The sequence below is a fragment of the Plectropomus leopardus genome, chromosome 10, assembly GCF_026936395.1.
Source record: "Plectropomus leopardus strain MGB_pleo_1.0 chromosome 10, ASM2693639v1, whole genome shotgun sequence".
In the NCBI taxonomy this organism is placed as follows: Eukaryota; Metazoa; Chordata; class Actinopteri; order Perciformes; family Serranidae; genus Plectropomus; species Plectropomus leopardus.
In genome coordinates, this window is record NC_142185.1 from 4,608,872 (window position 1) to 4,623,325 (window position 14,454).

Consider the following 14,454-nt stretch of genomic DNA (forward strand, 5'->3'; position numbering starts at 1 on the left):
AAGCAGGGTAGGAGGTGGAGACAATAAAATCAAGGGGGTGGAGTGTTTTTGCACTTAAATAATGAGGTGAGACAGAGATCAGATGCAGAGCAGGAGTGCACACAGAGACATCAGTGGCTCTGAATTCATGACATGGCAACAAAAATCATCTACTTCACAGTAAATGGGAGACCAGAGCAGGCTGAGTTTCCACTGGACTGTCCTACACAGGATGTCAAAGGTAGGAGCAGAACATTATGTTGTTATTCAAAATTAATTTCTTTACATTAAAAAGGTATTTTAAGGTATGACTGGGTTCATATACACATATCCACATGTGCAGACAACTAATATCTGCATCTCTAATGTGATCTTTTTTTTTGTACATTTGTCCAACTTTCCTATGATTTTAAATGTATTGGAAGATGACAAATATAATGTATCAGATCTGTTTGAATCAAATAATTAATCTTTATTTTGAACATGTAAAAAAAAAAAAAAAAAAAAGACAATAAAAGCAAACAGGCCTTACAACCAACAAAAAAAGAGGGCCTACACAAAAACTATACGTTGATCTCAATATAAAAACGCTCCAGCAAACTTTATTACTACATGCTCAAAAAGGAGTAGGAAGAAGACCACACTTACACCAATAAAACCAAAGACGAGAGTGGGGTCCAGGCAATCAGAAATAAGAATATAAATTGTTTTAGCCCAATTTTCTGTACATTGTAACTACTGTAACAACAACTGTTTTTTACCTCTGCTTTGATTTTTTTTTCTTTTTTTTTCAATTGTTGCTGTTTTTGTTTGTTTTATAGTTTGCCTTTTTATTTTATGATATACCATATTTTCTGCTAAGACTATTGTATTTATATGTAATATATCATATCTGATATAACTGAAAATTTCTATGGATAGAAAGATATCCCAATTTTATATATACAGTACATCCCCATTTTATATAAATTACTTCTCTGCCTATAGACTCTCAATTTGATCTGCATAAAAAGAGGACAGTTCAATGACAAACATTCTACTAGCTTATTTTGTAAAGCAAACAAGAAAAAAAAAAACTTGATAAGTGCAGGGATCAGATGCACAGTCAGCCGTTACACAAGCTGCTGAGGGAATTGTAGAAGCGTGATGGAGCCACAGAGAGCCATGCAGCTGCCACTGACAGCTCCTCGCTTTCTCACAGGCTTCACAGGTTCTTTACTTGGAGGACAAAAAGAGCCTTATTAAAGATTTCTTATGTAATGTTAATAATCATTTTCAGTTGTTTGTTATTTGTAGTTAACATGTTTATTAGTGTATTGATAATCTAACTGAGAGTCTGCATGCTTCGGTGACAGTCTCTCATAAAAGTGGAACCACTTTCTAACAAGGCACACCTTATAAAGTACTTATAGGCTAGCTTTTATTGATGTCACTAAGTTGTTCACAAATGATCAGTTATAAGCAAGTTTGGGATTGCCATATTATGAAAAATAACTTTGGCTGTTTATCTGTTCTCTTTGGTAATCATACAAATACACATATGCATGTATTACTCAACTCAACTCAACCTTTATTCATAAGCACGTTTAAAACAACCGAAGTTGACCAAAGTGCTGTACATAAACACAGTGCATAAAATGCATAATAAAGCAAGATAAAATAAAATAAAATAAAATGTTTAAAATTAAAAACAAACAAACAAACAATTAAACATTTTAAATAAAAAATACAAGATAAAATAAATTTAATAATTTAAATTAGAAAAACAGTATTATGTTGGTTACACATTTATTACAAGATTTTGTTTGTAGCCCCAAAACACTCCCGCCGCAAGCACCAAATCACACACATGCTGATCATAACTGAATGAACGCACAAACACACAAATAACATGCCAGTAGGTATGTTATATGTGTCTTCCAGGCCCTTTTATTAACCCACTAGCATAATTTAACCAGTAAAATAAACAGTAGGCTACAATGCTATATAATAAAATATAATGAATAAATTAATAACCATTAATTTTCTTAAAAACAGTTCCTGGTGGGAATTCACCCCATATCCTCCTTGAGGGTCGGGTCACAGGAAGTGGTCCCCCCCAAAACGTGAAATAGATGATTACGACCGTGATATAAAAACTATTACTCAAAATGAACAATGATTTATTCTTTTTAGATCTGTTCCGCTCTGCAGCCGAGGCTGGACCCCACGACATCCTGAAGCTGTACAACCCCAAAGGCAACATCATCAACATCTCCCCAAGCCTGGAGCCCAACGCCCCCAGCTCCTGCTACAAGCTGGAGGTAGTGGCTGCCGACTGCAACAGCGAGCCGTTAGGTATCTTTAACTTTGCATTATGGGAATCGCAGTGCTTTGGTTTGTTTAAAAATGACTGTCAGTCTGTGTTTTCTCTCATCATGCCAGGAGCAGAGCTTGCTGGTGCACTAGGATTTGACCTCTCCTCCATGGAGAAAAGGTAGGCAAGGTGGAAAATAACAGAAACAGGACTAAAGCGTAAGACTTTGAGACTTTGTGCATCATAAACTGATGAATGTGTGATGAGCTAATGCCTCAGTGATGGTGTGTGATGTCAGACTGCAGGGCCTGGAGAAGAAAATCGTGATTGAGGCTGGGGAGACTCCTGCAGTTGTGTATGAGATGAAGAAACAGGTGGATTCATTCCGGGAGAAACTCGAGGTGCGGACAAAGCGCTGTACTTGGCAGACTTAAAACTCCTTTGAAACCTAAACAGAGTGACTTAATTTCTTTCAAATAAATGGGAAGAAGGCAATGATCAAAAAAGATGAAATTAACAAAAAATTTACAAAAAGTTAACAGAAAGAAAGATAAAAAGGACAAGTAAATGATATACAAAAAAGTTGGAAAGAGAGAAAGGAAGAAAAAGCAAGAAATGACATATAAGAGCTTAAGAATTCCGATCATTTTCTGTAACATTATTTAAAATATTTTATGAAAATTACAGATATATACATTTTTCCTTAGCTTTTAGCTTTGAGCTTTGAGCTTTTAGCCTTTAGCTCTTAGCTTTTAGCTTTCAGCCTTTAGATTTAGAATTTAGCTTTCTTTCTTCTTTTCTTAAATATTGTTCTCTAAATCTACTTGTATTTTGCCATTTGTGGAACAAATTTCTTCCAAAGATGCTAACTGTCTTTTTTCCCCATGTTTTTGACAGAAATCTAACCAATTTACTGTGGGGTTCAGAGGTTTGAATACTTATGTAATACATACTAAAGTGATGTCGCTCCAGGTTTCATTGGGTTTTAACAGGGTTTTAAGGGTCAACCTGGGGATTTGATGTGATGACCTCCGACCTCTGCTTCCATCTTTTTTTCAGAGTGTTGAGCATCTGAGCTGGCTGGGATTGTTTAAAGACCTGTCAGAGGGAACACACAAGCCCTCCCCGTTCTACCACAAGAGAACGCTGCATAAAACCAGGAAGGAGTGTGAGCATGTACGGGAAAAGTTTCTTCAAATGAGGCACGTTGACATGCAAAGCTCACTGGAAACTACTGCCAGCCATTCTACTGTAAAACATCAATTAATACCCTGGGCCATTATTTGGCCATTCCTGGCTTATATTTAGGGCAGGCATCCATATGGGATGGCCTTTTATTTACTTTCACACAAACTGTTGCTCAGTCAAGATGGGATACAGACAAATTATTTATTTGCCCCTTTGAAACTTGGGCAAATTGGCTTTTTTTTTTTTTTTTTTCAAAAAAGATGGGAAGAAAGTAATGAGCAACAAAAGTACAAATGACCCAGAATTCAGCGAGAAATCTGTGAAATACACAAAAAACTTACCTGAAATTTACAAAAAAACTTAAAATAAATAGATAAAGTGATAAATTGCCTGAAAAAAAGTTTGAAAATTATAATAATTATGTAAAATAACTTTAAATATGTACTTATGAACATAGTTCCCAGGACATCTTTCCTTAGCTTTTATTTTTATATTGTCTTCTTTAATGTTCATGGTGTCAGTAAAATAAACTGAATGACTGAATTGACTGAGAATCTTACCAAGCTAATATGTGTGTAGCATGTCCATATTGATGAAAGTTTAAACATGTATATATGTATGCATGATCTACGCAGCTAATTAACATTATCTCCAGCAACAACCAGGTTTTATACATCCAAAAAACTTCTATAATAACTAACTGCATGGTAACCAGACCAGGCTTCTAACTGAGACAAGCCTTTATTTGTCAAATTGTGTCGCCACACTAGGTTACTAAAAGGGACAGGGTGTTTAATTGGGACTAGGCTTTTATTTGAAGTTTGATGGTATATCTAGAAATCATTAATGCGTATGTTATATCCTCTGCAGCTCCCTGGAGGTGTCTGAGGAGGTGAAGCAGTACCTAAAGACCCCAACCTTTGATAACTGGTATGTATGAATTGGGACCTGTTTCAGTGTCACCTGCAGCATCAGCATCATCACCATGGTGTCCTTGTGTCTGTGTGATCACGAACAAACACCCAGTGCACCTGTTTCCTTAGTGTCCACACAGTCGTGCCCAACAAGCCCCTCTGAAGAGGAGTGGAGACGTCTCCCTTTTCTTCTCATCGACACACTCATCTCAATATGAATAGGCCTGCAGAAGGCTCACAAATCAAAAGGTTTAATCAACAGCCCGTGTTTGAAGTGGGCTTCAAGGAGAGGAGGAGCATGCAGCATTCAGTCTGGCTGGGTCATCATTTCATTTGTCGAAAAGCTTTAAAAGCAAACCCACAACGGCAGCGGTGGGTAGAAATGCTGTTATTCACAGGCTGCAAAATGAGAACTAAAGCTTGGGGCGTCACATAATCAAAATAAATTACAGGATTCCTTTGAAACCCTGATCAAATATGCTTTTTGCTTCCTGCTATTTGGGCATAGAGGGATTCTACATTATTCTGCATTTCTATTAGTGTCAATAAATCCATTGAAATTTTTTTTAAAAAGCAATGTTTTTTTCTTTTCCTTGACAATTTATGACTCCCTTACTCTATCTGTGGCACCAAGCCACCACTGCTGAATCGATTTGACCAGTTTTCAGATGTCTTTATTAACCCTTTTTTTAGATATACTTTTCACATCAGCATGAATATATTTGTAGAAGTTCAAAAGAAAGCCGCATTCTCAAAATGCCCTTACATGATGCGTACTGTGTGTGTGTGTGTGTGTGTGTGTGTGTGTGTGTGTGTGTGTGTGTGTGCAGGCAGTGGGAGGATGCAGAGATCATGGTGCTCCTGCAGGTCATGTACACAGACTTAGATTTCATTGCAGCCTTCGACATTGAGCCTGAGGTGCTGCAGCAGTTCCTGTTTGAGGTCTATCGAAGATACAACAACATCCCCTTCCATAACTTCAAGCACTGCTTCTGTGTTACCCAGATGGTGAGTGTGTGTGTGTGTGTGTGTGTGTGTGTGTGTGTGTGTGTGTGTGTGTGTGTGTTTGTGTGTGTGTGTGTGTGTGTGTGTTTGTGTGTGCCTGTGTGTGTGTGTGTTTGTGTTTGTGTTTGTGTGTGTTTGAGTGACATTGTATCAGGGCAAATCACAGAGAGCCTAATTTGTGTCTGTAATCATGAAATAGTGCAATCATGCCATCATCTTAATGGCTAGTTGGTGAAGGACATCTGGTCCTTGGGTGCGATAGGTGACCCAAATCAGTGGACAACTCTGCAGGTCAGACTGATATCACAACACATCCATTTTTTAAAAAATCACAAGATATCTTTATCTGACAAAAATGTCTGCTTCAACTCATATTTGTTGGCGGGTTCGCTTAAAAATATATATATTTTCAGTGTGGTCTCTATTGCTCTCCGGCTCGCCGCACACAACGGACAGACACACCCGTATTAACAAGTAATGTCTCTGTCTCTGTAAAGTCTGAGGAGAAATAATAAATGATAGGCATATTAAGATTTTTAAATTTGCTGTTAAGTCATATTTCTCAGGATTTGACTGAGTGGTGCTGGTTTCAGGACATTTTTACATGGATTCATTAAATAAGGTGAGCCCCCAGGAAGAGCGTCAGGCTCTGATGCAAATTTTACATAGTGGCCTGAAGTGGAATTACACCGTCCGTGTCGGTCACGTGATGCCCACTGGCCCAGAAACATTTTTTTCCCATTGACTTACATCAGGAAAGAGACGTCTGTAAAACTTTAAATAATTTTTGTGAGCTACCGTGAAATGAATTCTATCACTATCTAGATTAAAACTATCTAGTTCAATAAAAGTTGAAAAGTCAAAAAGGGTGGCAGGATTATTTTTTTAGACTGCTATTCAAGCTAGCGAGGTACTATTCTGGAAGTCGGGTGCTCCGCCTGTGAAAGTTACCCCCTCTGGTACATTCAGCTGTACTAGGCCACGGTCGGGTACCGTGAGTCTCTAGCATGCATGCTCCATTGGCCAGTAGATCCAACTATTTTACACAATTCTTATACATCTATGACTTGTATCAAAACATGTACATATAAATGAAAAAGAGACACATTTAAAGAGACAGGCACTAAAACAGAGTGTTTCATGAATACAGGCATATTTAGGAGGACAGTTTGTGAAAAATAATGTGTTTTGAAAATTAAAGCATGTACAAATGTTCTAGTAGAAAGCCAAAATATAGGTATGTTCTTGAAAATGAGCAGAATATGGGACCTTTAAAAAACAGATGGCGGCGTTCTTTTTCCACATTATGTATATGAGGACATCTCCGGTCCCTACTCAGTCCTTCTCCTTTATCTCTGAACAGATGTATGGTTTGATCTGGCTGACTGACCTGAAGAGTAAGATGGACAGCATTGACCTGCTGATCATGCTGACCTCTGCGGTCTGCCACGACCTCGATCACACAGGATACAACAACGCCTATCAGGTACATGACCTCCTGTCATATAGATGCTCCTGCAGACAGTGTTTCCTTGCATTCGGCACTAGGAAACTTATTGTGGAGGAACATTTGTGCTGTCGAACTCAGACTGCTGAAGCATCATGTTAAGCCTGAAACTTTTAGTATTAGGTTGTGTTTACATTGGGAGCAACAACACAACAGTGTGATGAGCTCCATTATCGCAGAGTCTCCATTGACTCAGTTGATGTTGTTAACATAGCAATGTCATGTCTTGTGTGTGTCTGCTTCTTGACACAAAGCATCATCTAAAGTTTGTCTTTGATCACAGACATTTCTATACTTCAGTTCAACGTCTGAGTATTTTGACATCATATATTGCCGCCCCACTGCATCCCTGTGTGCATTGAAATGCACAGAAAGCAAACAGAGCATCAAGCTTAACACCTAGGGCAGGCTTTGACATTACACACACTTGTAGCAAGGTTTTTGTCATGATGACACTGTGTAAAAAAAATGATTTAAATTAATTTAAACAAACTACATGCAAAGGTTTTTTTTAAAATATCACAGCCTGGGATATGTCAATGATTTGCAGCAACATTGATTGTGACAGTGCACCTAGTGGAAAGAGCATGTATTTTCTCTATGTGCCAAATATGGTAAGAAAACAAAACAAAAAAATAAGATGTCGTCAGGTGGAAAATAGTAAAAATAAAAAATTCTAAGGCAAAAGTGTAGAGTGACACCCAGAAATAATTCAGTGCATGTATTTATGCTTTAACGGCTGTGGGGCCAGTGTGAATGGGTTTCAATGGCACATTTAATTCACTTAACAGTCTGAATGTAACAATTTTGTTTCCACAGTGCATTTTACTTTGTAATTGTAATTGTAGGAGATTCCAAGATTAAACAAAAACACACAATCTTGCCAAAATATATGCATGAACACAGCCAAAATAATCATAAAATGAAGTTCAGTCTTATTTTCTTACACCTCATTTTGTTGTGAAATTCATCTCATTTAAATTTGAAATATGACGTAGAAACTTTAATTGAGTTTACTGTTGATATACCTTCAGGCTAAAGCACCAAAGGCTTCAAAACTGCTTCAACATTAACTATGTTTAGTTTTGATCTAAACTGATATCTTCCAGATAAATGCTCGGACTGAACTGGCTCTCCGCTACAATGACATCTCTCCTCTAGAGAACCACCACTGTGCTGTAGCATTTGAGATCCTGGAGAAGGTGAGAATAAGAACTCGCTGTTAGTTTGAAACTTTCTGTCCAAACTGTCATGAAACACACATTTTAGTTTAGGGTTTTGAATTAAGAAAGGACCAGACAAGAGCAGAGCTGTCACCATGAGACAAAGCCTGTGAGCTGTGCAGTTAATGAACAAAAGATTTTCTATACTGTAGACAGAGAGCAACATCTTCAGAAACCTACCCATGGATCAATACAAGCGGATCAGGGAAGGAATCATCAAGTAAGATCATCTTTCTCATTCTTTTAACATGCACATTTTCTCATGTTATTTGGTCGTATAGTAGAACAGTATATAGGACTGTGCTGGTTTTATCTGTCAATATTGCAGCTGCATCCTGGCCACTGACATGACAAGGCACAATGAGATTCTCAACAAGTTCAAGTCCATCCTACCGGCTTTTGACTTCACCAACAAGGACCACAGAGATGTGGTAAGAAGATTTTTTTCTTATTGTAATATGGAGCAACTTTTTAATTTTGGGGGAGAAAATTCAATAATACAGTTCAACATTTCAGACATAAATGATTACTAAAATGTTCTTTTTATTTTCTTTTTTCTTTCTTTTTTAGCCCAGTATAGATAAACAACAAAACTAACATTTTAAATACAGAAATAAATGAAAACGTAATTAGATAAATAAATCAATGGATAGATATTAGCAATGAAAGTATATGTGATGTCATGCTGATGTGATGTGAAGTTGCTTCACTTCACTGACCCGAGGGGCTATCCCACCTCATATGTTTCAAGCAAGTCCACGTCAGGCAAATAAACAAATGCATGTGTCCTTTAAAAAAATCACCTGTGTCCATCAGAAGATTTTTTAAATCAATAATGAAAACTGAAAGGCAACTAATGTAAAGACTCTAAAACGGGTGAGATGTGTTCTTTTCTCCTGGTGTATGACTTTGGGTAGACCAGTATGGAAAGCGTTCCAATAGTCTTACCTGTTAGATATAAAAGTGTGCATTAACCCTTTGAAAGCTGGGTCAACATCGGTTAATTTATGCTGCATTGAAACACTTTTCACGAGGCATAAAACCCTTTGAAACTTAAGTGAATTGATTTGATTTCTTTAAAGAAATAGAACTGAAAAAAGGGAATGACCAACTTTGCAAGAAATGTCCAAAAAATGTGAGAAAAAAAATGTGAGAAATTCATAAAAAGTACCAAGAAAATTACATGAACATCTTTATGTTGACAAAGGAGGGAACATTATTAGAGAATTATTCAAAATGAATGAATGGATAATTTTTTTTTTTAAATCCAGATATATTTGTAAATATTACAATTGTATATTTAAAAATATTTTGCAGAAAAATATGTGCTATAGCACAATAAAACGTAATAAAACATAACAACGTAAACATAATTTATTTTTGATCACTTCTCCTTTTATTTGTTTGTTTTTGTTTTTTTAGTTGTTTTTTCTTATTTTTGAGCCATTTCTTGTTATGTTTCTCATTCCCTTTTCCCTTTTTTTTTTTTTTAAAGAAATCAAACCAATTTGCTCAGGTTTCAAAGGGTTAATGACCACCCTTTTCTCTCCTTTTAGGACTGACATTAGGATTAGAAATAGCCAAACATTTAGTTTGGTTAATTTGAGACTCCGTTATAATTCAAACACTATCCAGTCCTCTAATAATGTCCCCCTGTTGTGTGTGCAGCTGATGATGGTTCTGATCAAAGTGAGCGACATATCCAATGAGGCCCGGCCCATGGAGGTGGCTGAGCCCTGGTTGGACTGTCTGCTGCAGGAATTCTACAACCAGGTAACTGAGTCCCAATGTATGGGAAGGCATTTCATACTGTGACAGCACCAAAATATTAGTTTTCCAACTATAGAGGGCATTTGCCTCACATGACAATTACTTAAAATGAAAGACAAAATTTAAAGTAACACAAGTCACTGGATGGAATTTTCATAGTAGCTGTTGATTTTAATCAATTCATACTTCAACTCCAAAGATGTAGCAGGATCAAGGAAAAAAGTAATTTCGTTTTTTAAACTTAGTTTAAAAAATGACCAATAAATCTACCTTTTACCCTCTACCTTCAACTCGATGTATAGCCATTAAAGCAGGTAGTTCACCTAAAACCAGGAATCAAAATGCTTGATAAAACCACAAAATGTCTCCATACTGCTCAACTGAAGCAATTCAAGTGTCCTGATGCCCCAAACCGCAAAGTTGTTTTGAAAAACATTACTGGCGTGATGTTTTTAGCCTTGTTCTAGCCTCTAGCTCCTAGCGTGGTAGCCGCATTCACGTATGCACCCACATGTGACATTAATGACAGCTGTACGCCAGTGTTTACATGCTACCCGGAACCCTCACACACACACACACGCACACACACACACACACACACACACACACACACACACACACACAGACTTACAGTGTTTTGTGGACCATAAAACGTCACCAGACTTTTCATCAGCATGAAGAGGAGTAGACAATGACTGAACTTTCATTTTTGGGTGAACTAACCCTTTTAATGCTATCTGTGTCGTCTACTGCCCTCAGAGTGATGTGGAGAAGTTAGAGGGTCTCCCAGTCACTCCGTTCATGGATCGGGACAAAGTCACCAAGCCTTCATCTCAAACAGGCTTTATCAGATTTGTTCTGTTGCCTCTCTTCATCGAGCTGGCCAACCTCTTCCCCTGCTTGGAGGTATGTTTTTTTTTAAGAGCCACAAATATCCAGTAATTGTATTAACACCAAGCAAAATGTTACTCCAGAACATTTAGGGAATCACCTACTGTATGAAAAGCAGAAAAGGTTGAGTGATGGTTTGCCTATTCATTGTGCAGCAACACATCATCAACCCGGTTCGGAAGGCTCTGGATTACTACACAGAAATGGAGAAAGCACTGGAGAGAGAGAAACAGAACCGGGCTCAGAGTGACAATGCAGCCAAGACTAAGGAGTCAACTGTGGGCCCTCAGAGCACAGCTGACACAGATGCTGGGCCTAAAGCTGCAAAACCAGACACGCTGTGAACCAAACTAGACGGCATATTTAACAACTTCGAAAGCTGGATCAACATAAGTTCTCTTGTGCTGCGTCCAGATGCCTTTCACAAGCATTTAATTCTATTTAAAATTATGCCACAGAAAATTAATACATTAATTATTCAGTTTAGTTTTTTGCAACTTTTTCCAGTTTTTTCTTTCTTTTTTTCTACTTGTTTTCTTGTGTGCTTATTTTCATGTTATTTTTCTGTTTCTGACTTTCTTTTTTGCTGAAGTGAGGGTAATTTCATAATGACAAAAATGACTAAGTTACTAATTATTGGGCCATTTCTTGAGTTGCTCATTGCCTTTTTCTTCCATTCTATAGAAAGAAATCAAGCTAGTTTGCTTAGACTTTAAAGGATTGACAACTTTGGCATTTTATGTAAACATTGTATGATTTTAGATTGATTTGCACATATATAAACCATCTAAATTTGTGCTTTTACTTGTTTATTTACTGGGCTAAGCACATGCATTGTAAGCTGTTCTAATGCCTTTTTGTTGTAGTTTTGATGTACGCATTATTAAATGTATTGTGATGAACTTAACTTTAACTAATGAGTTCAATGCAAACTGTAAAGAGTAACATATTTTTAAGGAGTAGTTCCAAAGCACAATTAACTGGAATTATATTGTATAACAGTAACTATTTTATATTACAAAAAGGATTGAGTGAAAAAATGATTAAAGGAATAATAACATTGCAGCCTGTTAGGTTGCATATCCAAAGTATTGCATTAAATCACTTTTACCAAGTCGAGACTGCATTTCTGAAAACATTGTCAATGTTTGTTTTGGAAGAAATAAACTTGAAATATTCTAAGTGTAAGTGTGCAGGTATTAACATGCACCAGGAGTTTCCGATACCAAGCATTTAATGTGAAGTATCACCTGTGGCAAAAACCAGGGGCGTCAATATAGACAGAGGTGGCCCTTCAACATTGTGTTGTACATAGAATAGGCACTTGCTAATCAGTCCCTCCAAGGATTTTGCTGTTTTTGTGATTGTTGTTGCATGAAATGCCTAATTTCACAGCAACTTTTTCTTTAAAACCCTCTATGGTACAGCGTTGCCACATGGCAACAACCCCATTTTAAGCCTTCTACACACAGATAATACAATCCAAGTTATGATGCAATGCATTAAAAAAGAGGTGGGGTTCTAAGTAAACCAATAGCAGTGTTTAAATTTGTCACATTACTTTCTATAGGCCATTTTGAAACCCTTTTCTGCAGACATCATGGACGGGAGGAGCCTCACTATTTGACGCCTAAAAATTCAACAAAAAAAGTGTTTTTTTGAAGTTTTTCAACGGGAAAAAAAATATACACTCAACAATAGGTTAGTTAAGTTCATTATCATGTAGTTTCTTGCACTGTAGTCGATCAATAAATAATAGAAAATGTTAAAAATGTGTATGTTGCCATATGGCAACACCGTACCATTATGGATTGCTAGCCAGGCATGTTGATAACATTATGTATTTAGTTATAGGCCTACTTTGCAATTGCATTGGTGTACACTGATCTTCTATAGTCTATAAACTATAATAATGCACTTTGTGAGTCCTTTCCACATTGCATATGATGATATTTGACACATCTTTCTTCCATTTACAGAATGAATGCAAATTTTTTTTATGGTACATCGCGGAAAAAGGCTAAACTAGCCCTCCCACTAGATAATAGTGAAGATGACAAAGATTTCAGTGACATGGAAAATGAGCTGCTGGAAACACAGAGTGAGAGTGATGAAGACAGTGAGACCAATGAAGATTATGAGCCAGAGAATGAGGACAGTGGGGACAGTGAGGACAGAGACAGTGAGGGCAATGGAGACAGTAAGGAGAGGGAGGACAGTGAGGATGAAAGTGAAGTGACAGGTATTACCAGTAAGAGAGTGTAAAATGGGTAACACTTTACTTGACGCCTGTTCAGGCTACTGGGGATTGTTTATACTATAACATGAGTTTTAAAATAAATGTTACATACAATTTTAAACAAAACTCTCATGTTTTCATTACTTTCCATTATGGTACGGTGTTGCCATACGGCAACGAACCCTAAAAACTACTAAAAAAATAATATTTTTTGAAAATGTCTCTTCATTATGTTTACTTGGTCTATTTTAAGACAAAAAAACGCCCCAAACATTTTTTTACCAACTGGGATCATAGTACGTACCATAGAGGGTTAAAAAATGTCAAAAAGCAATGAAAGCGGCAGTCCCTCTCTGTTACTCTCACTTTTTCAGCGGCAGCAGTCTCTAAGAAAGGGAGAGCAAGAGAGAGGGACTGAGTGAATCAATACAATGCCTGCAGTTCTACAACACAATGAGATTTTGCCTGTTTTAAATAACCAAATTTGCAGTAACATGGCAGTGATTGGTCAAAATTGCAAGATCACACAAACTTCACAGGAATTGGCTTAATTTGCATTAGTTGTTGCAATTGCAACAATGCTAATTTTTGGAGAGACTGGCTCAGATTGCGAACTGGAACTACGTTTGTGTCCAAAGTGGAACTCAAACTTTTTTCTTTTTCATTTTTTTAAAGGGTTTTCATTTGCTATGCCTTGAAAAGATAAACACATCTTTAACAGTTTACTGCGGTTTTAAACTGGACCAAAGAGCAAGAGCACAACACTAGGGGAAAGGGGGGTAAAAAGGAGGTTGTTGTAGAGGTTTTGCAGGTGGATGAAGCAGGCAGACTGAAGTAGGCAGACAGAAGTGAGGCAGACGCCAGTGGTGAGAGGCTGGACTTGAAGTAGTTGAGGTGTGGCTGAAGATAGGAGGTCATGTGGCCTATGGCTCTGGTGTTTGTAGGCTGAGACAAGGAAGCAGTGTGGCTTACAGCACTGCAGGGGCTGTGGCTTATGGCACAGGTGGTGAGGGGCTGGACAGTGCGCAGCTGAGGCGATGGAGCTCAGAGACAAAAGGCACAGGAAATAGAGAAGACAGCAAATTGTCATGAAGCAAAAAACACAGGAGAATCCCACTGAGCAGAAACAGACAGAGTAGAAACAATCAGACAGGGTGGAGGAGGGAGAGCAGGGTTTCTAAGCTGCAGATGATGAGTGTGGAATGAGCAACAGGTGTGCATGCAGAGCTCCTGCAGCAGGAAGCCTTGCCCAGCCTGTGAAACACACAGAAACACAGCAGAAGATCCAGAAAAAAAACACACATAATCCATACCACCACGCCATCTCCATCAAGGTTTTCTATTTTTTCTGTCTTTCCTTTTTCTTGGAAAATAATCATCAATGATCTTTAATGATCTTTTAAAAATAAATTAAACGAATAATGTATTATTTTCTTTGGTAT

The 14,454-nt window shown here is 37.5% G+C and overlaps 1 protein-coding gene across 1 annotated transcript; it reads left to right on the forward strand.

Annotated features, from left to right (window-relative positions):
• The first annotated feature begins 92 nt into the window (after window positions 1-92).
• Window positions 93-11,836, forward strand: LOC121949075 (high affinity cGMP-specific 3',5'-cyclic phosphodiesterase 9A). Its single transcript, XM_088082892.1, has 14 exons — window positions 93-220; window positions 2,155-2,316; window positions 2,404-2,455; window positions 2,574-2,676; window positions 3,335-3,477; window positions 4,334-4,393; window positions 5,208-5,385; window positions 6,746-6,868; window positions 7,999-8,091; window positions 8,265-8,332; window positions 8,441-8,543; window positions 9,781-9,885; window positions 10,642-10,788; window positions 10,929-11,836. The coding sequence occupies exons 1-14, from the start codon at window positions 133-135 to the stop codon at window positions 11,115-11,117; spliced, it is 1,614 nt and encodes a 537-aa protein (XP_087939018.1). The 5' UTR covers window positions 93-132; the 3' UTR covers window positions 11,118-11,836.
• The last annotated feature ends 2,618 nt before the right edge of the window (window positions 11,837-14,454 follow it).